Source organism: Lacerta agilis, chromosome 13 (assembly GCF_009819535.1).
Source record: "Lacerta agilis isolate rLacAgi1 chromosome 13, rLacAgi1.pri, whole genome shotgun sequence".
Taxonomy (NCBI): domain Eukaryota; kingdom Metazoa; phylum Chordata; class Lepidosauria; order Squamata; family Lacertidae; genus Lacerta; species Lacerta agilis.
In genome coordinates, this window is record NC_046324.1 from 30546475 (window position 1) to 30574335 (window position 27861).

The window sequence follows — 27861 nt, forward strand, 5'->3', positions numbered from 1 at the left end:
TTCTTCCTATTCTGACCCCCTGGATGCTACAGTACATGCATGCATGCACACACGCACATGCACGTATCCACTCTATTGTCTGTTGCCATGCTCAGCATTCTGTTTAGCACACTTTCCCTTTCTTAGCTGTGCCACAGCCAATGGGGAGGCGGGGCTGTGTGCTGAACATTCCATCACATTTGTGCAGATTCCAATTTCAGAACGCTGGTGGGCTTACTCACCTGGGTACCTTTTCCAACTCGCTTCAGCCAGCTCCGAGACAGCAGTTGTAGAGGATCCTTGGCCCCACAGCCTCCCAAGTCTTTATATTCCAGGTACACGTAGACCATCAAGTCAAAGCTCTAGGGCAGGGATGGGAAACTCCAGCTCCCATCAGCCCCAGCAAGATTGGTCCATGGTCTGGGATGATGGGAGTTGTAGTCCAACAGCGACTGGAGGTTAAGCATCCTCGCATTACACAAATTGAAATGCCTGAGGAGCCTTTTTTCAGCATGAAGGCCACATTATCTTCTGAGCAGCCTTCTGGGGGCCACATGCTGGTGGTGAGTAGGACCAGAGGCAAAAGTGGGAGCAGCAATGGATGTAAAATGTTACCTTTGTTCAGTAGGCTAGTTTCTATGCAAACACATCCCTCTCTACCCTTTATCCAATTTCTGTGGAGGCTGGTCCATTAGGGCCAAACTGGGCACAGGCTGAGCAGGAACAGCCTGCCTACAGTCCCCACCTTCCTTCTTGCTCACAATTAGTCCCAGGAGTGGCACTGCCTGTGTCAGCTTCCTCCTCCTCCGAATCTCTCTGCACCATACATTTAAAGCAATATCATACCACTTTAAACAGTCACAACTTTCCCCAAAGATTCCTGGGAACCGTAGTTTGGTCAGGGTACTGAGAGTCACTAGGGGATCCCCTATTCTCTGCACAGAATTTCCAGAGTGCTTTAACTGTCAATTCCTCTCTCTCAAGTAACTCTGGGAATTGTAACTCTGGGGGTGGAATAGGGGTCTCCTAAGGACTCTCTGTGAGATGCGGGTGGCGCTGTGGGTTAAACCACAGAGCCTAGGGCTTGCCAATCAGAAGGTCGGCGGTTCGAATCCCCGCAACAGGATGAGCTCCCGTTGTTTGATCCCTGCTCCTGCCAACCTAGCAGTTTGAAAGCACGTCAAAGTGCAAGTAGATAAATAGGTACCGCTCTGGCGGGAAGGTAAAACAGCGTTTCCATGTGCTGCTCTGGCTCGCCAGAAGCGGCTTAGTCATGCTGGCCACATGACCCGGAAGCTGAACGCCGGCTCCCTCGGCCAATAAAGCAAGATGAGCGCAGCAAAACCCCAGAGTCATCCACGACTGGACCTAATGGTCAGGGGTACAAAAAAAAGTACTCTCTGCACTCCTGAAAATACTGCAGTGCCTAACATTCTTTACAAGAAGTCATGACTTACTGAAGTTGAATGGTACTGTTCTAAATTCATAGTGCAGATGAGGCCTTAGTCTCAGTGCCACCCTGATAGAATTGAGGAGGGGGGAAGATGGGGACAAAGCTAGAATTAGCTGGTCCTGCTTGCAATTGGCTCTGGGTCTACTTGCTATTGGGTTCCTTGCCTTCGGTCCCACCAGCCGCAACAGTCAAGTTTAGCAATTTTATGCCGGAGTCCCCTTTTAAAGATGCTATCTCATCAAAGGACACCAGAAACAAGAGTGTATTTCTGGACATAAATACTTTTAACACCACAACACCATGTGACGTCAATCCCGAAAGATAACCTCTATCTGTGATAACACTCGACTGCAACACACATCTGAATATTCCATCCTCAGTGTTCTGTAACTGCCACCTTGGCTAGAATGCCCTTTAATTCACATCCACATGGCTGAATAAGGCAAAAGCCAAAACATTTTACTTTAAGACTTTAATCTCTTTATTTATTTATTTAATTTAATCTATTTATATTACACACACACACACAAATTACTGTCAAGATGAAATTGGTTAAGATTAACCATAAAAATCAGAGGAAAAACTCGGTTAAAATGCCTGCTGAATAATAAATAATTTTATCACAAATGAGACCAGGCAAATACTTTCCCTTCCTAAATTTTAAATGGGTCTTCAAGACTTCAAGGAAAATTGGATGGAGGCTAATTTATATGTTTTTTGTTGTTGTTGTTGTTGTGCTGGCTTTTATGTTTCTTGGATGGAATTGGATATTTTAATTGTGTTGGGTTTATGGATTGATATTCATACATGGTTGTAAACCTACAAGCCAAAAGCAAACCAACAAAGAACTTCAAAGCAGGAACCTGCTTGGTTACTATTCCTTCGGCCTTTTTTTTTTTTTTAAATGGTTTCTCAAACATGTATTAAATATAAAGTTTCAGCTTTCAAATACAGAAGACCCTAAATATTGGCTGCAGCTTATTGGCATGCAGAAGGTCTCAGTGTTCTATTCCTGGAATCTCCAGGCAGTACTGGAAAAGACTCATGAAAGTCCATGTCAGTCTGTGTAGACCAGGCATAGGCAAACTCGGCCCTCCAGATGTTTTGGGACTATAATTCCCATCATCCCTTACCACTGGTCCTGCTAGCTAGGGATCATGGGAGTTATAGGCCAAAAACATCTGGAGGGCCGAGTTTGCCTGTGCCTGGTGTAGACAATATTGAGCTAGATGGACTGACTCAATTGAAGGTAGCTTCCCATGTATCTACTTTAGGGAATATAGCTGTGGATGCTCTGACACCTGAGGCCACGCTAAAAGAAAAGTATCATTTGTTTTATATCCTGCCTTTCCTCCCAAAGGAGCCCAGGGCAGCAGTATTTGGTACTGTAGTATCAGGTTTATCAAATCTGAAATATTCCACCAACATCAGAAAGGTACATTGCAAACACCACCATCTTCTCCTCCTCCTCCTCCTCATGCTCTGCAAAGCATCACAGACATCAAAGGTTCTATGTGAATAAGACCTTAACAGTAATTCATACTGGGGGAAATTGAGAAAAAGGAACTCAATTTTAGTACATGTTCTTAATACATGTCATGCCCTGTATTTTGTTTTTAAATATTGCAGGGGAATTTGTGGAGGACAAGGTTATTACATACTCATGTTTGGGAAGTTAATCCATTCAGCCCTTTCTGCAGACGACTGGGACCTTAAGAGGCTATTCTCAAGTAAGTCATGCATGATGAAAGGCTTCCACAAAGAATCCTGGGAACTGTAGTTTGGTGAAGGTATTGGAGATCACTAGGCTCCCATACCAAAATAAGGGATTCCTGGAAGAGACGCAATGACTTAAACCAGTTCAACTATTATTGTTATTTTTTATTATATAGTTTAAATCTACGGACTAGAGATATACTCTTACAGTCCAAGAAATTAAGAAAATGAAGACTGGTTTCCAAGACCCCGTCCTTTTTCTTTCTAAAAAAAATGTTTAGGGGTTCTCTCATTTTCCTACTCATATTGAAATACTGCTCCTCGATGAGGCCAAACTTAGATTCACAAAATGTTTAGGAGTATGCGTACCCATGTCCTCCCCCCCCCAAAAAAGCACTGCCAAGACCCATGGGGGGAAAGCCAGATTTTCAAGGTTGATAAAACATCCATTCCATCCCTCTGGTTCTATTGTGTCACGATAAGAAGCAAGGTGTCAATTTATTTCAATTTAAACAATTTTTTATTTTTTGATTAAGAACAAAAAAAAATTGGAGGCCTCATTGGCAAAAGCGCGCCTTGGGTTACAACCTGTTTTGGTTTACAAACGGACCTCTGGAACGGGTTATGGTTGTAAACCAAGGTACCACTGTATATTAAGTACTGTATGCAATGACATACCAGAATTAGTGCAATTTCACTCCTTAAAACTGATCACCAGTTACTCAGTTACAGAGCAATCCTTACATGCAGTTACTTGAAAGTTACTCACTTTGAACTCAGTAAAACACTTTCTAGCAATCCCAGTTAGGATCGGATTGATTAATCCACCAGTTAACGCTTGCAGCCCCAATCCTCACGACAACAAGAATATGCTAAAGTGCTCTTTTTAAATGACATTTCCCCATGAGGTGAACAAAATTGTCATTAAGTAATTCAAAAACATAAGATTTGCCTACAGCTTGGATAATTCCAGGTTGATTTTAGGGAGAAATTTGATTGGTTTCAAAAAGTGGAAATTTTAGGTGCAAAATTATGTAAGAATTTGAGAGTCCATCTTAACAACTCATATTTCAGAAGTTGTTCCTTGCTGTGACTATTTCATATTAATGGATTTTAATGCAACACTTCAGCATTTGTAAAATTCAAATTCTGGCGAAAAGAAAAATAGTTTTTGAAGGTCTTTGGGTTCTGAACAATTAATATTTTCAGAATGCACAATGTTGGCTGCCCTTGTAAACCGTTGCAATGAAACTGAAATTCTGGAATAATCTACAATCTTTTTATCAATGTGAATAAGGTATTTATAACAGAGTGTGACAGAAGTCCTCAAAGGCTATATTTGTAGAGGGAAATGGGGTGTGTGTGTGTGTCAAAAGCAGACTAACTGGGGGGAAATCACTTTAGACCAAACAGCATTCTTTGGGGAACAGGAGGCACCAGAATCAGGAACAAGCAGCCCCAAACCTTGTTGTTTCCCGCAAGTGGAAGGCACAAGAGGAAGACCTTATATACCAGGCACAGGCAAACTCTGGCCCTCCAGATGTTTGGGACTACAATTCTCATCATCCCCGACCACTGGTCCTGTTAGCTAGGGATGATGGGAATTGTAGTCCCAAACATCTGGAGGGCTGGAGTTTGCCTATGCCTGTTATATACAGTGTCCTTCTAGACCAAACCCTAACCACAACCTGCAGAAGTGACGGAGTTTCAGGGATTGCTTACTCGTGAGCTGCACAATGTGTCTAGGGGGATGCAGAATCATACTATGTTGTTGCTCTTTGGTCTGGACCCAGATTTTATGGCGCCATTGTTTTTAAGGACTGGGGTGCATCCATGTCCTTTTCTGAGAGCTCCATGGGTTGTTCAGCACGTCTCCTCTTTGAAGGTCTCCAAGAGGATCCTCAATACTAGTACCTGAGGGCACTGCTTGTTCCTCAAGGTCCTTGACCTGGTGTTCTGTGTCTGGTTCATTCCTCTGTGGACTCCCGTGTATGGTACAAGGTCAGGACTAGGGCATGCCAAACATCCCCATTAAACCCTTGATAAATATTTGCATTAAAACAAAAAAAAATACCTTTGTTAAGATTATATTCTTCACATGACAACGCTGAGTGCTTAAACTTAATCTCAAATGATGCCTTGCTAGGAACAATCAGACTTCAGATGCCAACAGCTAGCCAGAAGAATGGGGTTGGATTCAGTGTTAAGTCATACCCAGAGTAGACTCCTTGAAATTAGTAGATACGAATAACCTATTCCTATCAATGTCAGTGGGTTTACTTGGAGTAAAACTTAGTTGGATATGTCCTACTGGGAGTATCCAAGTAGATGCATAAAGGCCCAAATCCACTTTCTCCCCTGTGAATCTGTCAAGTGAGAGCTGTGTGCTCCCAAAATTCAGAAGTAAGGTGTGTGGCTACCACAGAATCTTTTCCAGAGAGGCATGAACTATTTACCGGTAACTCTTTTCTTGGGAATATTTACTGACTCTTACGTTGCTATCCTGTAGGCACCAGGAATTGTCCCCAACCAATTCCTACTCTGAGCCCACAGAAACCACCAGACTTAAATTAGTCATGTCCATTCATTTAAATGGGTCTTCTTTGAGTAGAACTTAGCTGGAGACAACTTCATGTAAAGTCTATAGAGTGTTTGCATTTAAAAAAACCAATTATTGGTTCTAGGTGTTGTTTTAAGCTTGCTGCTGTTGTTGCTTGTTTTGCCTTTTGTAGTTTTTATTCTAGTGTTTATTTTGCTTTTGTTATGTAAATTGTATTGGGGTACTTGTCAAAAAGTTTGACAAATAAAGCTTGCAAATAAGAGAAGCATCAAAGCTGGAGCGCCACCACCAAGAAGGATCTTCCCAGAGCTGCTGCTAATCAAGCCTCCAAGGCAAGATGCTAATGGGTGGATTTGTCTATAGCAGCATAGGTGTCCTCTTAGGTGATCAGACCCCAAGCTGTTTAGGCTTTGTACACCAGTACAAGTACCTTGAGACGGTCTTAGAAGCGTACTGGCAGCAGTTGCACCTCTTTCAGAATTAGTGTTACATGTTGGCAATAAGCCACCCTGATAATCGCCTACCCACAGCATTTTGTGCTAGCTGCAGCTTCCCCACCTACCAATGTTGTTCAGGTGTGGGGCATCCTTGGCCCTCCAGATGTTGCTGAACTACAGCTCCCATAAGCTGCACCACACATGGTCAAAGGCCAGGGATGATGGGAGCTGTAGTTCAGCAGTATCTGGAGCCTTGTTCTAGAGAAACTTTGATTAATCCAACACAGAATGTCTTATGCAGAATCACTTAATGGAGATTAGTTGACTGTTAAGAGATCCTGAGTATGCATTATTGCTTTGTAAACTGAAGACACACCAGTATTCTGTGGGGATTCTAATACAATGAGAGAACTGATTCTACAAGGCTGAAGGCACAATCTCAGTTCAAGTGGTACCCTACCACAGTCCCCAGAAGTATATTCAATGCATAAGCAGGCTGATGCCAACTAAGGTTCCTTCTCTATGGCAATGTCCCATTTATGGAATGCCCTCTCTTCTGAAATATGGATGACACCAACATTTATTAGTTTTTATCGCCAGCCAAAGACCTATTTATTTGACATTCCCAATAGCTGTTTTTTCCAATTTTGTCATTGCTGTACCAGTTGCTGTTCTGTTACTGTGCTTGCTTTATGGTATTACCGTTGAATGTTGTTGTTGATAAGGTTTTAGATTGCTTTTCTGTACCCCATTCCTGAGAGCACTTGCATTGAAAGGCAGGCTAAAAATATCTGTAAATAAAAAGAAATTCACCGAAGGCAGTAAGAAAAAAAGACGATTTGGAAATGGCTCTTGGTGTTTAACCTCATACTCAAGTATTTTAATTCATTAGCTCATTCAGTGTCTATTCCATGACTTTCAAGGTTTACAGGAGCAGCTGTGAAGGTGCTATAAATTAAAAAAAATTGAAAATGGGGAGGAGAGTATGCTGGAAGCTATGGGGTAGAAACTGCAACTCTCTGCAGCTGTTCCTTTGCCCAAGATCATCAACGTCACCTTCTCACAAGCACTAGCTGTTTGCCACAGGGTTCTTTCAGATTTTAGCAAAGCTGTCACTTTGGGGTTTTTGTGTCTGAGGGGTTGCACAACCTTTCATGACACAGAAGTCTGTGGCTGTTTCTCCATCAAATCTATAGTAAAACATATGCATGAATGCTAGGGGTCCACAAATCTTAGCTCAACTTGGTAACCAGCCAAATTTGTTTGTGCCATGATCCTACCCTCCCTTTCAAGAAGGAGAGAATGGGGGTCTTCTGGCATTCCCCTGAGCTCAAGACCCAGCACAACTGTCAATAGCAAGCTCCTTCCCTTCTTTCGCAAAAGAAGAGAAGGGGAAACCCTATAGGGCCAAAGCTCAGATATTCAAAATGAAGCATGAAGTCTTCCAACAGCTCTGCAAGTAACTCTGATATTCAGCGCGGCATCATGGGAGAGGTCCTTGCATTTCTCGTGCTTCTGAAGCCAACCTGGTATCGCAAAGTTCTCGCGTTCTTCCAGGCCTAAGAGGCCAGGGGCTCTCCTTGAAGTGGGATGTGGTAGAGCTGGCCTGTGGTGTAAGGCACTGGGTTTAAGCTCATCATTCTGATTGCATATGGATGGGGTCAGTGGTAGAAAACATGCTCTACACACATTAAAGTTCCCAAAGTCTCCACAGAAGGCTGGAAAAGACTCCTGTCTGAAATCCTGGCAAGCTGTTGCCAGCTAGTATAGACAATAGATGGATGGATGGTCTGACTCTGTATAAAGCAGCTTCTTTTCTGTTTGTGCAAAAGTTGTCCTCACCAGCAGTGACGTGGCAAGTGTATTTGTGAATCCTTGCTAAAGGATTAGGGCTATTTCTTCCCATGAGCTCTCTGGAACTGCATTAGATGTTAAATTCTGTTGTGAGATTTCTGAGACCTGTTCCACAGAATTAGGAAGCTGAAGATTATAAATTATCTGTGGCACTTTTACAGCGCATGTCTACTAAGAAGGAAGCTGGGGCTTACCTGACAGTTAAGCCTCATTCAACCAGTGGAGGTTTCTTCCGAGTTGGAATGCAAACCATTGTATTGTTAAAATGAGCCGTCATTTCTGCCTACTGCAATCCCTATCTATAATATCTCATTTTGTTTAACCTCTCTTTTTCCTTACTTCCCCAGTTCTCCTTACTCTTCCCTGCTCCACTTGATAAAAAATAATAATAGGGGGCAGCACATGTGCTTTGTTTTTTCATGTGCTTCTTGAGCAGCATAAAGATAAACAAATTTATGATATCAGTTTCCCCATCCAGAATTCACTCCATCCACTCTAGCCCATGAGTTTTTGCAATAATTATTAAGAGTTCGACTTTAAGGCAGATAGGAGTCTGTGACCCTCCAAACCTTTTGGACTACAACTCGCATTAGTGGCTCTGGACCCAAGTATCTACAAGAACGTCTTTTTCTGTATCAACCTGACTTTGTTTTGACATCAGATGAGGTCTCTACATGTGATGACATACCTGGTGTGAGGGCCCAGGAAGGTTTTCAGTGGTGGCTCTTTGAATGTGGATTTCTCTTCCTACTGAGGTGCACCAAACCTCATCTCTTTATAGCTGCAGGCAAATAGTCAAGATGCTGCTATTAGTAATTGTGATTCAGTGATTTGTTGTGTTTTTTAATTGTGTTTTTATTGTTGTTATGCATTCTTATCTCCCTGGTTTTATTGCAAACTGCCATGTGGCCGGTTCAAAGGGTGATAAATAAATTATCCAAACAAACAAATAATCCCTGGAGTTGAAGGGAGTTCCACAACATCCGCAAGGAAGCAAACTCCCAATTTTAAGATGCCAGAAGCCTCTGAGATGTTTTTGCTGCAGCAGAGGGACTTGGCTTGCTCTCTGGAAACAGCACTTAAGAGCAACATCTTAGAGAAAGCACTCCCCTGCTGTGAAAGAGACTTCAAGATAAATCTGTGGTGACTGGGAAAGATTCATCTAAAATTCTGGAGAGCTTCTTGGATTAATGCTCTGACTTCTTATGTTCTTCCTCCTCTGCATCATACGACAGATAAAAATGAAGGAATACTTTATCTGTCGTATAATACCCCTACCCATCTTCAGTTTCTTTCATTACTACCTCCTTAAATCTCCTGATGGTGGCGCTCTCTTCCCACCTCTCCAACACTATCCTCTTTATGCTCTTTCCCACACTAGAGTCTCATAGTCCCACTTCTTAACTCTCGAACCACTCCACTATTTTCTGGTACCTCCACCAGCCCCCCCTTCTTTTTTCACATCTCCTTCCACTTGGTTCTCCTTATTATGATTGCCCTAGAAGGCTGTATTCACACCATACATTTAAAGCGCTATGATACCACTTTAAACAGCCACGGCCTTCCCCCAAAGAATTCTGGGAGCTGTGGTTTGTTAAGGGCACAGTTTCATGTGAAGCAGGATTGTTAAACTACTCTTAAAAGTGTAATCCCATCAGGGGAATACCCACTCTCAGCACTCTTAACAAACTACAGCTCCCAGAATTCCTGGTAGGGGGGGGACCATGACTGTTTAAAGTGGTATCATTGAGCTTTAAATGTATGGTGTGAATGTGACCTACCTCCTCCAAACAGGAAGACCTTCCCCTTATAGCTCTCCCACAACTGACTTCCCCTCCTTTCACATTCCAAACATTTCATTAGTCTTACACTGCTTCAACAGAATCCTCTGGCATGTTTTCTGCCCTGGCCATCTTCCACATCCCTCCAGCTCCTCACACCTGACTGTTGCCCCTTTCTTCAAGGGTCTCTCATATGCATCTCTCTGTACAGTAGCCTACTCTGTTTTTCCTCACACACCCCCACCCAGCCACTTCCCATTCTTCCAGTCCCCCACCAGTCCTCCCTGCTCTCCCCACCCTCACCTCCCATTTCAGGCCTGCCCCCAACCCTCCAAATAAACCCCTATTCCTTCCTGCTCTCCTTCATTCCTCCAAGACACACACACCTCCCTCACCCTCCCCTCCCTGCTGTTCCCATTGCCATCTCCTCACCCCTCCACTAAGCACACCCTCAAGTACATTCCTAATGCCCCGTCTTAATGTTTCCAGGGTCCCCTTTGTTTTCATCTTACACCTCCCCAACTTTTCGCATCCCCTCCGAATTACACCCTTCCTACTCCCCTCCCCCCGCCGTAGGACCCTCTGCCTTTCATCTCTCTCTCCTCTACCCTCAACTTTCACATTCCCTCCTCTTCCAGTCTCACCCACCGCCAGCACCCTCTAAGTGCACCTCTCTTCCTTCCCACCTTCCTCCGCACAGGGCTCCGCCTAGTTTACCTCTTTGCCTCCATATCCCTTGTTTCCACCCCCTTTCAATCTCACCCACAACCACGCACCCCTCCTTCCCCCATACACCCCTCTTCCTTCCCAACCTCCCCCCCCCCAATATTCTGCTCTCACTCTTTCCTTCCGTCCCTCCCCCCGGGACAGCGTGTGGGTTTGTGCGTGTGTTGTTGGGGGGGGGGTGGCGTTCCGCGCCCCGGCCGGCCGGCCTTCGCCTCAGTGGCTCCTCCTCCTCCTCTTCCCCTTAACTGTGGCGGCAGCGGCTGCTGTTCCCGGGGCGGCCGCAGCGCTGCTCTCTCTCTCTCTCTCCCGCTTCCTTCCTTCCTTCTTTCCTTCCTTCCTTCCGTCGTCCTGAGCTCGTCCCTCGCTCCCTCCCACTCTCTCACTCACTCTCCTCCTCCTCCTCCTCCCGGCCGTTGCAGGCCGAGCTGAAGCAGGCGAGGCGGAGCATCTCGTCCTCCGCTGCTGCTGTTGCCGCCGCCACCGCGGCCACCACCTCCTCCTCCTCTTGCCCTCCCTGGCTTGTTCGCCAGCCAGCCGGCCTTCTCTCTCTCCCTCCTCACGCCGCCGCGACACTCTGGCGGAGCCCCCATCCTCCATGCGGATGTGACATTTCGCGGCCGCCATTTTGAGAGGCAGCGAAGGCGGCGGAGGAGGAGCAGGCCCGACTCGCTCCCAACGCCGCCCGCCGCCGTCGAAGGAGCTCGCCCGCCTTGGCGCTGCCCGCGCCGCCGGGCCTCCCTCCTCACCGGAGCCGGCCCAGCCCGGGAGGAGGAGGAGGAGGAGGAGACCGAGCAGCAGCAGGGCCTAGACGTCGCCCTCGTCCTCCGCAACCACCGTCGGACCGGGACTTTGCCTCAGCCTCTACCAGCTCAGAGGCGAGCTCGGCCCTCCATCCTCCTCCTTCCTCACTCCTCCTCCCACTCCCACCCCCGCCGCCATTGGGCGAATAGCCAGTAAATACGTGCGCGTCTCGCTGCCTCCCCCGGCGGCCGCCCGCTCCCTGCCCGCCGCCGGAGTCCAGCAGCAGCAGCAGCAGCCCGAAGCCCAGCAGCAGCAATTGAAGCCTCAGCAGCTCCAGGCCGCGGAGCCGCCCCGCCGCCAGCCGACTCAGCCCCAGTCTCTGCCTCAGCAGCTCCTGCCTTTCCAGCACTCATCGCCGCTCGACGCGGGGCCTCCGCAACAGCAGCTCCTGCCGCCGCCTCCTCCTCGCCCTCCTCCCTCAGCTAAGGCCCAGGCCGCCGAGCCTGAGCTCCCGCAGCCCGACATGAACCATCACCAGCAACAACAACAACAGCAGCAGCAGAAGCCCGGGGAGCAGCAGCTGAGCGAGCCCGAGGACATGGAGATGGAAGGTAAGGGGCAGGGTTTTTTGCTGTGTGTGTGGAGGCTGCAGCCTCCCCTGCACCGCAGATTGCAGTCTGCATTTACTCCACCCCCCACACTTTCTCTGCACCCCCATTTCTCCCTCCTTTCAGCATCCTACCCCCACCACCTCATCTCAAGTGTCTTTTGCAATCCATTCCCACTCTCCCCCTCCCCCCAGGACGGTGACTCCTCTGATTTGGTTCTGCAGTTCCTCCACAGACACACCCGCCCCCTCAACATCCTGGATGGCACTGGATGGTGGTAGTCCTTCTCCCCTCTTCTTGGGTTTTTAAACCTCCTTTGAAATAAATAATGAGCATACATGTTCTTCCCCTTATGATCTATCCTTCTCCAGCTATGTTTCCATCCATTTTTGCCTCTCTCCCTTTCTCCAACACCCCTACTGCAGCCCCTCCCACTTGTATCTAGATTTCTTTTGCTTCTCCTGCTGACCGTAGGGGCCTCACACTTTTTCTCAGCTTTTGTATCTTTTAAGTTTCTCTGCTTTCTTCAGCATCTCCCCCCCATGCAACCCCTTCTCATACACTTAAATCCATGACCTCAGTTCCCAAGCCCCCAGATTCTGTGTTTTCCACAAGCATTCACTTTCCCCTCTAACTTTGCATACCTTGACTCTCTTCCTTATTTTCTTCTCCCTTGGCCCCTAATACTATGTAGGCTTTTGATTTCTAACTTTATAGTACCCCCTCCCACAGTTTCCCCCTTCCTGGCATTATCTCAACATTGTAGGAACTCCAGTCACTTTATCTTTCAAGCCTGCAGTTATCTCATCACTTTACTCTGCATGTGCCTCCACACAGTCTAACACTATACTCCTGCAGCACCATATCCATGTTCTTATCCATGCCATATCCGTGTAGTCAGATTTTGATTCCTTTCAACTCAGCTGCGCCTTCAGATCTTGCTTTCCAATTTCTCTCCCATAGGCATATAAAAAAGCTTATACCTCTCTCTTCCAACTCAGTTGAATGTTGAAAAAGACATTAACACTTTTTTTGTGGGAAAGCAGGATGTGTGTTCTAAATACCCTCCCCCCACATCTTGTAGCTTCCATATATTTGAATGTTATGCCCCATACGCCCATAATGCACTCTGTATTAATAATCATCTCTGTATTCCATAGTCCTGCACCCATTTTACCCACCAACCTCTGGATTGCCTTGACCTTTACAGGTCTCCCGATTCTGTGCTCTCTCCATTCTCAGCAATCCCTGCAGCATCTCCCTGCACAAGGCACTGCTTGGTCTTCTGGAAATACTGTACACCCTTCATTCCTCTCTCTTCCTCATCCACTACTGGGACACTTATTAGTTCTGTGGCCAGCTCCTGATGGCCGGCATCCTTTCCCTGTAGCCTTCCTTCCCCTCTAAGGCTGGGGCCTCCTTTTGCCTCCTGCCCCACTGGCCATGCCTGCTTTTCCTTGAAGATATCGGGCAGATAAGGCTGCTCGAGGTCCTATTCCACCAGTCGGCTTGGAAAGACCTTTTGGGAAATATAAGGGTTGGCTTTCTCCAGATCGGAGAGCCGCTTTCATTTGACTATTGTGTGCGCTGTGAGACCGAAGTCGAAAAGTTTTAGGAAGCCGGCGAAGAAGTGGGGGGGTGGCGGCTCTGCTTGTTTTCCAGGCTGGGGAATGGGGTGCGCGCGCCTCTGTGTATGCAAGCTAGTTTGGCGCTCTTGGGGCGGGGCGCGGCTGGTGGGGCGGGGCGGTGTCACGAAGGCTTGTAAATTGGGGGTGGGGAGAGAGAAAAGAGGTGTTTCCCATAGAGAGAAAAACGGAGGAGGGGTGTCCCTGACTTTCGTGGAAGTTGGGAGTTTACTTCTTGTGGAGAGCTCTGGCGTGAACATTATTAGCAAAGCATCTTTCTCTAGATGCAAAGCTTGAGAAAGAGGCGGACACTTCGGGTGCCCCAATATTGCTTCTTTGCAGGGTTCCGAGATCGTTGACCTCGAGCAGGAGGTGCTTCTTTGCAGTGTATTTTTGGGGTGGGGGGGTTGGAGAAGGGTGTCGAACTGGTTCTGGCAATGGGCGGCCTCGGTGATATCCCTTTTCTTGGGACAGATCACTGCGCTCAGGAATGCTGCTTTCTCCCCAATCTCCTCTTCCCCCTCCCCCTGACTGTTGATTCCGGCAGCCGCTCGGCGTTTGGGTTTTTTTTCTTTCTTTCTAAAAGCTTCCAGCCCCCTTCTATTGTATCCTGCACACAGCCAGCCACGCGAGATGCTCGCCATTTTTAATTGGGCCACTGCTCTGCTTGTACTAGGGGTTATTTACAGAAAATGCAATGGGACGGGGAAGGGCTCTCGATGCGGGAGGAATCCTCTCTCTGGGTAATGCTCTTAAATATGTAGTCATAGGGCACTGACCCTGCTCAGTCATCCCAGGGTGGGGGAAGGAAGAAAACACTCCCAGGGATCATGCTCCAGATCTTAAAGGTGCAGTTCTGTGCCGGTCTACTTGGGGCTTACTCCCATTTAATTGTGTATAAGATTGTAGCCATAGTGGTTTAAAATAAGGCTGTATCATATTCAGATGAAAAACAACAAAAAAGTTTTATTTTCTTCTATGTAGAAAGTGCTAATGACTTCTTAGAAACCGTATTAAAACCCACCATCTATTCTCTCTATATCTTGATCAGTAACAAGATTAAAGACTTTGGGGATCAGAAAATCAAAAGCATCCCTGCATAAAGGTGATCAAGATGTTGCTATCCTTAAGAATAATAAAAATATTCAGACTAGCTTTGGTGTTAGCCTAAAAGGTGATTAAACCATAAAAGTGCAGGGCGATTGTTTAAAATAGAGCTTAAATGTTGCCACTTTTGCTACTTATGGTAAAATTAAGATGGGATTGCCATGGGCACTGTGAAAATAGCATGCTGAATTAGATGGGTCTTTGCGCTGATCCAGCTAGGTCTTCTGATATTAATGTACATGAAAACAAATATGTGAGGAAAAGGCATCCTCTCTGATATGATTGTGTATGTGTGGAGATTTTTGTGTTTCATATGCAGGAACTTATTATCTTGAGAGCCTTTACCTAATATCTGAAATGGTACAGCCCACCTAGAGGTTTACCAATAAAGTGAGAACTAGTCATGTGTTACTTTGTGGCACTGAAGAGACATGTATGAAGTGTACTGTATTGTTGAAAGAGCTGTTTCTGTATCTGCTTGGTATCAAGGCACAGGCTCAGAGTATGTAATCCAGTTCCTTACATTAACCAGAGCATTAGCTGAACTTTAATGGGTCATTCTCCTCCCCTTTCAGTGGGTCTTAAGGACTGAGTATTTTGAATTGTACTGGTTAACCTTTTGCTAGCTGAAAAGTACAGAGCATCTTGCAAATTCAGGTCTGGACCTTCGTTACAATGGTCAGTTTGATCTTGCTTCATGCTTGGAGGTCCTGTGTCCTCGACATATTTAGTTTTGATATTGCAGTAAAGTAAAACACCACTTTATTCATTTATTTGCCAAATTGTTACATTGCCAACATTAAGTAAAAAAAAATTTCTTTGTTATTTGACCTCTCCCACATCAGTATGTATGAACTTAGACCTTTTTCACTTGAGCTGTATTACTGATATTTGAACGATTTCTGATAAGTTTCCAAGGAATCCTGGAGTATTCCACCACAATGCAGTTGCTATTACAAACATTTTCTGTTCGTAAAAGAGAAGAGGGCTGCATCTCTTTACCACAATCAAGCTGCAGAAGAGAAGAGGAGAAAATGCACTTGACCATATGGGGATGAAGAGAGAATTTTTGTGTGTTAAAAAGGTTGAACTGCCATCCACATAAAGGTGGTGCTCAAATCCATATGAGATGATCCACACATAAGTGTGCATGGAGAACAAATAACATGAGGAGCCCCATACCAGAGAAGGAAAGCACAGGAAGGACTTCCCCGAATGGGAATACTGAAATAAAACTTAGAAAACTAGGAAGAAAACCAACTGAAGAAAAGAACCACAGAGAAAGGGAGAGTTTTCAACTGTAGCCAAGGTAGCAGGGATGTCTTGGAAGATGAGTGCTGTGTAAAGAGACCTTTGGACTTGACATGAGATCTTGGTGATGAAAGTTTCTATACCTTACTAAGGATGCTGCTCCAAGTAATAATCAGTACTAATGATATATGGGAATGGGATCCTAGACAAAGGTTGTGAATAGATTGTCTTGGTATTTACAGTAAGCAAGAATGCTGACAACATTTTCTTAGAATGTTCTAAAGCTGATGCATACCTATTCTCTCCTTCTCCTCGACCTCTGGAAATACTGCTAATATTTTTCTTAGAATTATTCAGAAGCTTTCTCCTTTATTGCAGCAAACATGTTTTTCTTTTTGTTGTTAATACTCTTGTGTTTAGACTCTGATACTGCCTTCAAGTCATTTATAAGTCAATTCTTTGATTGCTTCCATTGTTCTCAGTAATATCCAGTTTAAAAAACTCCAATCAATGTATTGTTGATTTTGCAATTTGATTTTACAGCACTGCAAAATAGCCACCACAAAACATTATCTGTATACAGAAGAAATGTGATCAAATGCTTAACTTGTAACATCAGGCAATAGCTTCTAACAATGCTTCAGATTTTTTAATATTTTTTCCATACTTATTTGAGGCAGAAGAAAAACAGTGAATTCAGTTCACTGTGAAGAATTTAGTAAAAATAGTTGTTATGACAGGAGCAGTTTTCATCTGCAAAGCAGTCTACAGTACTATAGAGTGGGATGCTGTTTCTGCCTTTTGGGTTGTTACTTACTATTATCGTAATTGATTTATTAAGCAGCTTCTACACAGTTGTCTCAAGACAATGTACAGTAATGCTGCCAGCAGCTCAGAGACATGTATCAGAGAGTCCACAGGCCTCTAATTGTACTGTGAGGGGATCAAAAACTTCTAGCTGTTCCCCCTTCTTTTAGAAGAAGCATTTCACATGACTATTTCAACTCACTTTTGGTAATTGGCTAGGTGAATGCTCCAAAATGAATACACTGACTACCTGGATCTTGGCGTGGTGAACCTGTATATGTCTGGGAGATGTCCAACCCTTCACAAGTCTTGTTGCCATAAAAATAGAATCCTAGTCTACCTTTGAAGCAAAATGCACTTTGTTTTGCTTGTTACCTCTCTTTGAATTACTGGAATGAGTGCTGCTGTTGCTTGTTTTAAACATGGTTTTAAGCTAGATGGATTTAGAAGTTGTATCCTTCTTTGATTGCCTTGTGGCAGAAATTCAGTTAACATATTTTATAAATATTTGAATATAAATTATATTTAAAGAATCAGAAACTTTCATTTTAGACTTCTCTAGTTTTAAGGCTTGAGAGGATGACACAGAAATGTAGGGGGACTTGGAAAGGAAGACATGCATTTATACCAAAGGGTCAATGCAAAGCTTTCTCCCTTTCCTTTCTCTTTTGAAACGCTTCTTTCTATCATTAGTGCTTCTAGTAAATCCTGGGCCTATATAGTCGAGAATCAGAAGTGCTGTAAACTTTCAGGAGGGAAGTTGGTGGAAAAAGGTAAATAGTAGGCTGGCATCACTTTGGTCTTTGGCAGAGACACGATTTAATAGATAACAGCAATTTATAGTAAATTGTATTAAAATATGATAATAAATCTGATGTCAAACCAAATCAGTCTTGTTAACTGACTAGGTATGCTTCATACACACTAGTTAGGATGTTGGTCATCATAGTGATGCATAAGGTTTCTAGGAGAATATGCTTTGGACTAGCATATTGATAAATCTCATTTCCAAGGGAAATAGTCGTCAATATTTCTAGTGTTATAATTGCCCCTTTGTAAGTGTGGTAAAGGGACGTGGGTAGTGCTGTGGGTTAAACCACAGAGCCTAGGGATTGCCAATCAGAAGGTCAGCAGTTCAAATCCTCACAACAGGGTGAGCTCCCGTTGGTCGGTCCCAGCTCCTGCCCACCTAGCAGTTCGAAAGCACGTCAAAATGAAAGTAGATAAATAGGTACCGCTCTAGCGGGAAGGTAAACGGTGTTTCCGTGCGCTGCTCTGGTTCACCATAAGCAGCTTAGTCATGCTGGCCACATGACCCGGAAGCTGTACGCCGGCTCCCTTGGCCAGTAACGCGAGATGAGCGCCGCCACCCCAGAGTCAGACACGACTGGACCTAATGGTCAGGAGTCCCTTTACCTTTTAAGTGTGGAAATATACATCGGATTGTATTCAAAGTTACTCATACTCAGAGTAGACCCTCTGAAATGAATGAACACGATTACTTAGGTCCTTTAATTTCAGTGGGTCTTCCCTAAGTAAAACTTTGTTGGATACAACCCATTGCTTGATCTTTGAAGAATGGTGGTGTTCACTTGAGAACACAGTAAATAAAAACATCATGTATAGCTTAGAAATGCATGCTGAAGTCCATAGGGATGTTTGTTGCTAAACCAAAGTTTAGTACAGTATTAGATGCAGGAGCCTTGCATTCATGTGCTGTTTTTTCCTGTGTGGCCAGAAGGAGATTAGAAGTCTCTCCCTTCTCAACTGGTTTGCTGTGTCTGAACCTGGGATAAAGTGAACTTCGTGTTAACTATGGGTTATTGGAATTAGCCAGCTTCAAACCATTGTTAATGATATGGAACCTGTTAGTTGTCATTGGACATAATTATGACTTGTGAAGCCTGTTAAGATTTGTGCTTCTTCCTTGTTCTGTCAGGAAGAGTCACTGAAGATGAGATGGTGTCTTGTTGCATACGTAGTTCATCAGGAAGCACCCAGACTTTTCTTAGGTGATCATATACTTTCATTTGCAGATCTGAAACACTTGTTGAACATATTTCCACCAGTTGTCTATTGCTACACGTACCCTGGCTGCTGTTGATTTTGTTCATGCCCAATGGCAGTTTGATGTTAAATTGGAAGACCAAGCAGTAATTTCTTGCTGGTTCTTTGTATACACCCCCCCAAAAAAACACATGGCTACTTTGGAGCAGAATATTTGATTTTGGCCCTTCGCTTTCTTTTCTCAAGTCAGCATCTTCCATAGGCTTTACTAAGTATAAAGGAGTATAGGATAGTTACTAACTTTCTTAGGAAAACTGCTGATGCTGTGTGTGTATATGTATCCAGCTATTTGTTTTATCATGTTGTGTAAGCACTTTGAGACTTTTTTTAAATTTAAGCAAACTATAAAGGTAGTATCCCATGAAATGCTTCCGCTAGTGTAAGGACTTCTGGCTTTGTAGTGGAACTTCTCCTTCCTTTGCCTACCTATGTCCTAAATTTGTTCTGGATTTCCCACCAACCTTCTGGAGCATATTTGAGAAGGGAGAGAGGAAGCTCCATTGCACAAGTGGAAATCCTTGCAGTAGTGGAAGCACTTCATTGAATACCACCTCCCTAAGTGTTTTCTAAAGTGTGTGTGTGTGTGTGTGATGGGGGAGGAAACCCCACACTTAAGTTTGGGAAAGGAAGGACCATGGGAGAAAGTCCAAAGTTACATTCTCCTCTCATTTCACTGGAAAATATTGTGAGTGTGACTTAAACTTAGCTATACTGTATACTGTTATGAGTTGGGGAGGGGGGCAGAGCTGTATTTTTAAATTGCTACAACCCACCCTTGGACCTTGTAGTGAAGGGAAGATAAGAAATCATATTATATTGAAGAATAATAATGGTGATTATAAATTAAAAAATTGTCCAGTAGCACCTTAAAAGGTAAAGGACCCCTGACAGTTAAATCCAGTCGCAAACGACTCTGGGGTTGCAGCGCTCATCTCGGTTTACTGGCTGAGGGAGCTGATGTTTGTCCACAGACAGTTTTTCCAGGTGATGTGGCCAGCATGACTAAGCCACTTCTGGCGAAACCAGAGCAGCGCATGGAAACGCCGTTTACCTTCCCACCGGAGTGGTACCTATTTATCTACTTGCACTTTGACGTACCCAGAACAAACTTAGTTGGTCTCTAAGGTGCTACTGGACAATTTTTTATTTTTTTAATTTATTTCGACTGTATCAGACCAACATGGCCACCTACCTGAACAGTGATTATGTTGCTATTTGGTCCAACATGTCAGCCTGTATGCAGTAGAAAATGGCACATCACGGCAAACATTCTGAAGCTGTGTTATAGTTAAAAAAATTAGAAAAGCACTAAATTTATCCAGAGCCTTCAAGGCATCTTGAAAGAATGACAGTGAAACAGGAATTTAACTTCGTTTAATTTTTTTTTTGACACTTAACATCATGTAAATTCATTTAAACATGAATACATTGTTCTGTTTGGAAAATTAAGAAGTACAATTACACAGTGTTGTGAATTTGGTTGGGGTGGGGATGGAAGGGTGTGTGCCCGAGTCCCTTCCAATTCCTGGATCCAACAGGGATTCAATTGCTGTAATATTGTGTGTTTGTGAAAACAAACCATATATCATAAAGATACCACAGTCTCTGCTACCCCTCATTTTGAGAAAATCAAACTCTGGGTAAGTGCCTGGAACTCCTGGAATCTCGCACTGGTGTGAGATTGGATTGGCATGCAACAATACTGTTTCCAAATGGTTCCAATAGTGGCTTAGTAACTTGGTTCATTGATATATTGTGTGTACTGGGAACACACATTACTTTATTATAAAATAATGTTCTTCTTGAGACTGGCTTAACTTAGTACAGGTAATTAACTTACTCAAGTGAAATTGTGTTGTGCATCTAAACTGAAGCAGTTAAAGCAGTCTAGCCAGTACTTTAAATGACACAACAGGGTGTTTGGAATTGGCAGTGAAGGTGCAGAGGCAGGAGTAGACTGGTGATGAGCTGCAACTTGCCCCAACTCTCTCAAAGAGTTATTTATTAATATGCATTATTTCTGGAAAAACTGGAACAATGACAGCACTGTTCTGAAGTCCTGCAGATTGTATGTGGATGCAAAAGTATGTCTTATAGAATAGAATCAAAGGATGGAAGCAAATCACCCTCTTCCCCCAAGGAAGATCTCTTTCCTTGTTATAACATTTGCAGATTAATTCAATTTTTTACTGAGCAGAGTTAATTCTGAACAGCATTTGTATTTATTCTTTGTATACAGTACAGTTAACCAACTTGTGTATTTGTATCAGTCAAAGAAATTCACAGCAGTTGCTAACTTGCTCGTCTGCACACTGCTATGTTAGTCATTTGTGGCACATTGACAGTCTTGAGAAGGAGGAAATAACTCTTATCCAATTTATGAAAAATGCCCAGCCCGGGCAATTGGATATTTACAACCTCACATGCACACATGTAAATGAGGCTTGCATCCTGCAAGCAGAGCCTACGGGGCTGCTCTTGGGTCTGGTTCAGAAACTCCAGCTGGTGCAGAATGCTGCAGCCATGTTGCTGATGGGAGCTTCTGGTCAAAAACATGTGACACCATTGTTAAAACAGCTGCACTGGCTGCCCATCTACTACTGAACCAGGTTCAAGGTTCTTTTATTGATGTACAAAGCCTTGAACAACCAGGGTCCAGGATACCCCAGAGATCACCTGAACCCTTATATTCCAGCTTGATCACTGAGATCATCTGCAGGAGTGTCTTTGTTCATTCCCCAAGTTGGTGAGGTTCCTTTGACAACAATGAGAGATCATCAGTCCTGTCCTATGGAACACCCTGCCAATAGAGATTTAGCGGCCCCCTTCTGTGCCAACCTTTAAAAACATGCTGAAAACTTTTATTCTGCCAGGCCTATGCAGACAATTAAGAATACATCCCCCACAATGGTCTTTTGATGTTTGTTTTTCATTTATTTTTGCTTTCAACTTGTTTTTAACTTTATGATGTTTGGCTTTTTTGTGGTATATAAATATTTTTTTTTCTTAATAATTATTACATATGTTTTCTTGGCTGCTACTGGAAGTCCAGTTACTCCCTCCCAAACCAAGCCTGAAAAGGCAATGACATTCCACCCCATGCACTAACACAACATCCTGTACTACTCTATATACAGTTTGACTTGCTCTGTTATTGGACTCTGTTATGAGGTAAATTGTAAAGTGTAATTAACCATATTTGACAGGTTAAAAAAAACCCATCCTGTTTAAGTCTGATGGTGCTCAGGATTATTACAGTATTACTGTTGTTACTAATTATCCTCACTTCACACTAAGGTGCCAGGTGGGTTACACAGTTTAAAATACAGCATTTAAAACAGTTTTAAAACCTTCTAATTACTGTACAATAAATCTCCTGCAATCACAAAACATAGGGTGACTCCAGGATCAAATGCATTGTGCAACTGTGATAGAATACATCTCAGTGTTTTAAGTTGGAAATTAAATTTATTCCCTCCACCCTTTAAAAAGTAAACAACCTAGTTTTAAAGGAAAACTGAATTTATTGCAAACATACAATTTTCTAAACTGAATTACAGTATTTTATCAAACGTTTTGTTAGAAGCTGCTTTTCTATGTACAGAATATATTACATCAAACTTGTGTAAAGTCTGTTGTGTATTGCATATTTATTATGGTAACATCATTGATGTCTATGAAGATTTTAGATAAGCAGATGATTAGAAAGGAGCATAAACAGTAAGACCCTTGCACAAGGTTGGTTGTGAATGTGCTCCAAGGGCGGAGGCTGGTTGTGAATGTCCTTCATCATGACTTCCTGAATGTTCATTTGAGACCATTAATCAGCATCTTAATAATCTTTATAGCAGGGAGATGGAGCAAGATTCAGATCCAGTGCTTAACTGCTGTGTAGCAGGCTGCCATGCAGTATTTTTACTCTTTATTGACCATAAGGCCAGGAGGCATGGAAGCAGGTGGGGAAATTGTGTCTTGCTGTGAGCTTGCAGCAGGTCCTGGGAGTTATGAACTGCTCTGCAGTCTGTGTGTTTCAACCAAATTCATGCTACAACACTCCCTATCCATGTGTGCAGGAAACTGAATGTACGGTAAATAGTTCAGAGCAGATCTGACCTGGAAGCAGAGGTGACTTCAATGTGTTCCCAGCCCCTGTGCAACAGCAAAATGTGATGACAACATCTTAAGCCAGCTGGGTTTGTTCATAAAATCTTGCTCACCATGCAAAAGGCCACAATAATTTTTGGCCTGTATGTTCCTCCTCCTCCTGCTTAATACTTAGCACAAATAGCATGTTAGCCTCTGTTAATGTGATACTTAACATACTGTGTAGGACCATTGTGCTGTGAAACATAAAATGTTGATTTTCATACAATCCTGTCAATTTTTGTAAATGCTTTTCCTATAAAACAGCCTTCACCAGCTTGGTTCCCTCCAGATGTTTTGGACTGCCAATTATTGTGCTGGCCGGTGGTGGTGGGAGCTGTCGACAAAAACTTTGAGAGTGTACCAGTTTGGCAAAGGTTGCTGTTAAGTTCTTCATACTGCTATATAGTTTTATGTGCAGTCTCACCATGTAAACTGAAAGGAAGACACTTCCATAATAGAGATAGCAAGTAAAGAGTTGTGAAATATATGCATGATATAAAAGGCTGTATATATATGTGGGTTAACTTCTTTTCTAGAAAGAGACTGTTCCAGGACCTACTGGTTACATACTCTAAGCAATGTCTGTGTATAAAAGAAAAGATTTAGAATAATATACTGTGATTATTGGATCCACAGAATTACAGTGAAAATATTTATCTAATGAATTGGCCTCTTTGAAGTTTTTCTCTGCCCTCAATTTTTTATTTTGTCTCAATATTTTTGTCAGCAAGAGATCCAGGTCCGTAAACAAACTCATTTGGAATTAATGTGGTAATCGATTAATTGGTGCAGTTAACCAGTTAAAAGTTCGATTGCCATCCTAAAATAGAACACAAATTGGAGTCATGCCTCTAGAGATTTTTCTATATCTCATTTGCAACACACTTCTTTGTGTTCTGCCTCTGCCCTTCCCCCTTTCCCTGCTACTCTGTAGGAGTCCTTGGAGTAGTTAGCAAGTGGGATCTGGGCAAAGTCGTGAAAGAAATTTTGAAGAGCAGTTTTCCTTCCTTTCCTGCAGGGACTTATTCCATGGCAAAAGAGAAAGGAGTGGCCCTAGGTATATTATGTGGGGTATAGCTCATGTAAAATAGGGGCCTGTTAATACATTTGCAACTCTGAAGTATCTACACTGAAAAGGGTTGGTTTAAATGCCATCTTGTAGCTATATGAGCATTGAAGGACAGCCATGACAGCAGTTACAGTGGCATAAAAATAATACTACCGGTAATTTGTAGGTAAGGTCTGCAAGTCAGCTAAGGGCATGAGCACCTCTGAGATTCCTGATCTAGTTCTAGGATCTGGGAAGGAATTTTTCCAGATCCGTAGACTGTTACGAGTTATGTTATGAGTGATGGCTGGGGTTCCTACTCTCTTCACATCAAAGCAAATATAACACAAGGGTAGCCAACGTGGTACTCTCTAATTTCCCCCCAACTACAAATCCTGTTTTTCCTGACTGATGGAGCTGAGGGGAGTTGTAGTCAAATAACATCTATAGGATACCATGTTGACTACCACTGATGTAAAGCGTTGCTTTGCTGCTCTCAAAAGTGTCACATAGATGATGGCACTTAAAGGACCAAAGCAGTCTGAAATACAGCACCCCAAGTTATTGCCTGTGCACAGAATAGTGATTGAATCATATGCTGTCTTGGGCTACCCTTACAGTTTGTCCTGTCGTCCACTATGCTTCTGCTGCTTTGCACCAAAGTCTACAGAAGCTGTATGTAGTAAGAACTGGGACCTTTTACAACCCAGCTCTGTTTCTGTTGCCTTCCTTTCTACCCCTACTTGCCACTGCTGCAAACTCAACCTTTGATCTCAAACACTAGTGTTCTCCTGCAAGTACCCTCTGCACTCTGTATCTATTGTGGATGCATGAACCACCTCTGTCTATAGTACAGTCATACCTTGGGTTGCGTTCGGGATACGAACGCGCTGAATCCGGAAGTACCGGAACGGGTTACTTACTTCCAGAAGCAGTGAATCGCAACCTGCGCGAGCGCAGACGCGGTGCTGCGGGTTACGGACGCTGTGGGTTGTGAACGCGCCTCCTGCACGGATCGATCGTGTTCGCATCCCAAGCGTCCACTGTATCACCAAAGAGGAACAAGCAGCTTCTTGACATTTGTAAAAAGATTTGTTGGTTTTCATTGTATAAAAACAACAGAAATTCCCTCCCCATGCCAACTTGCCCCCTGCAGGACAGATCAGTCCATTAAGTTTTGCCCCAGTCCAGTTTGTGATTCCAGTGGATGCTATTCTTCAGGATTATCATTTGAATATTTTATCAGAGAATGGCAAATTTCAGTAAAGTCATCTGCGTCTCTTGTATTGTTCAATGTGTGCAGTCTCTTTGTTACCGGTAATTTTTTCTGATACAGCAATTACCCATACATTCTGTTTCCAGCAAGGTGTATGCAAATGTTCTATTCCTTTCCAGTTCTGTACTCCTAGTATGTGTGCTGCCACCTGTGCTGGCCCCGGGGTACCCAGCCCAGAGGACACCTGGTGGAAAGACCAGGGTAAGGAAACAGTCTGAGGGTCTAGCCGGGTAGTCAGAGGTCAGGAACACGCCGGTGGTTTGTCCACGAAGCAGGGTCAAAGTCCAGTCCAAGATTCAGGAGTCCAACAGGGGGTCAGTGCGGCAAGGAGCAAGGCAGGAAGCCTTATAAACTTGGTGGATGAGGGAAATGCTGTGGACATTGTATATCTTGATCTCAGAAAGGCTTTTGGCAAAGTCTCCTATGATTTTCTCGCAAGGAAGCTGGTAAAATGTGGGTTGAACAAGGTAACTATTAGGCGGACTTGTAGCTGGTTGACCGACAGAACCCAAAGAGTACTCATTAATGGTTCCTCATCATCCTGGAAAAAAGTGACAAGTGGAGTGCCGCAAGATTCTGTCCTGGGCCCTTTGTTGTTCAACATCTTTATAAATGACTTGGATGAAGGAATTGAGGGGATGCTCATCAAACTAGCAGATGACACCAACCTGGGAGGGGTAGCTAATGCCACAGAAGACAGAATCAGAATTCAAAATGACCGTGACAGATTGGAGAACTGGGCGCAAGCTTACAAAATGAATTTCAATAGGGACAAATGTAAGGTTCTGCACTTAGGCAGGAAGAACCAGATGCACAAATATAGGATGGGGAACACCTGACTTACTAGCAGTACATATGAAAAGTATCTAGGGGTCTTGCTGAGCCACAAGCTTCAACAGTGTGATGCAGCAGCAAAAAAAGCTAATGCTATTCTAGGCTGCATCAACAGAAGTATAGTGTCCAGTTCAACTGAAGTGATAGTACCACTCTATTCTGCCTTAGACCACACTTGAAATCCTGTGTCCAGTTCTGTGCACCACAATTTAAGAAGAATGTTGACAAGCTGGAACGTGTGCAGAGGAGGGACTGAAGCTGCCTTGGTTGCGCTGGTTGATGATCCCCAGCGGGCTAGGGACAAAGGTGAAAGCTGTTTCCTAGTTCTATTGGATCTCTCAGCGGCCTTTGATACCATCGACCATAACATCCTTCTGGACCATCTAGAGGAGCTGGGAGCTAGGGGCACTGTTATACAGTGGTTCCGCTCCTTCCTCCTGGGCCGTGTCTAGAAAGTGGTGTTGGGGGATGAGTGTTCAGACCCCTGGGCTCTCACTTGTGGGGTGCCTCAGGGTTCCGTCATCTCCCCCATGCTTTTTTAACATCTACATGAAGCCGCTGGGAGAGATCATCGGGGTTTGGGCTGGTATTCATCAGTATGTGGATGATACCCAGCTCTACCTCTCTTTCAAATTGGAACCAGTGAAGGCGGTGAAGGTCCTGTGTGAATGAATGCCTGGAGGTGGTTGGAGGATAGATGGCGGCTAACGGGTTGAGGTTGAATCCCGACAAAACCGAAGTACTGTTTTTGGGGGATAGGAGGTGGGTGGGTGTGGAGGATTCATTGGTCCTGAATGGGGTAACTGTGCCCTTGAAGGACCATGTGTGCAGCCTGGGAGTCATTTTGGACTCACAACTGTCCATGGAGGCGCAGGTCAATGCTGTGTCAAGGCAGCTATCAGCTCCATCTGGTACGCAGGCTGAGGCCCTACCTACCCGCGGACTGTCTTGCAGGAGTAGTGCATGCTCTGGTTATCTCCCGCTTGGGCTGCTCAATGCACTCTACGTGGGGTACCTTTGAAGGTGACCTGGAAACTACAACTAATCCAGAATGCGGCAGCTAGACTGGTGACTGGGAGCGGCCACCAAGACCACATAACACCGGTCTTGAAAGACCTACATTGGCTCCCAGTACGTTTCTGAGCACAATTCAATGTGTTGGTGCTGACCTTTAAAGCCCTAAACAGGCTCGGCCCAGTATACCTGAAGTAGCGTCTCCACCCTCATCATCTAACCCGGACACTGAGGTCCAGTGCCGAGGGCCTTCTGGTGGTTCCCTCACTGCGAGAAGTGAAGTTGCAGGGAACGAGGCAGAGGGCCTTCTCGGTAGTGGCGCCCGCCCTGTGGAACGCCCTCCCATCAGGGGTCAGAGAGATAAACAACTACCTGACATTTAGAAGACATCTGAAGGCAACCCTGTTTAGGGAAGTTTTTAATGACTGATGTTTTAATGTATTTTTAATCTTTTGTTGGAAACTGTCCAGAGTGGCTGGGGAATAAATAATAAAAAATTATTATTATTATTATTATTATTATTATTATTATTAACCAAGATAATCAAGTGTCTGGAAACTAACCCTTGAAGGAGCTGGGTATGTTTAGCCTGGAAAAGAGGAGACTGAGAGGAGATATGATAGCCTTCTTCAAATTTCTTAAGGGTTGTCACATGGAGGAAGGAGCATGCTTGTTTTCTCCTGCTCTGGAGGGTAGGACTCGAACCACTGGCTTCAAGTTGCAAGAAAGGAGATTCAGATTAAACATTTGGAAATAACTTTCTGACAGTAAGAGCTGTTCAGCAGTGGAACAGATCCGCATGAGAGGTGTTGGACTCTCCTTCCTTAGAGG

At 44.1% G+C, this 27861-nt stretch overlaps 1 protein-coding gene across 5 annotated transcripts in view; it reads left to right on the forward strand.

The window, feature by feature from the left end:
* The first annotated feature begins 223 nt into the window (after positions 1-223).
* The window catches only part of USP7 (ubiquitin specific peptidase 7), an 80210-nt gene continuing 52572 nt past the window's right edge, over positions 224-27861 (forward strand). For 2 of the 5 annotated variants that reach the window (XM_033167532.1, XM_033167533.1), the window contains exon 1: positions 11333-11858. In XM_033167532.1, the coding sequence (XP_033023423.1) occupies positions 11771-11858 (88 nt within the window). In that variant the 5' untranslated portion in view covers positions 11333-11770. Of the gene's footprint in view, positions 315-3061; positions 3163-11332; positions 11859-27861 lie in introns of those variants that run through there. The other 3 variants (XM_033167534.1, XM_033167537.1, XM_033167536.1) reach the window with 3 other exon arrangements.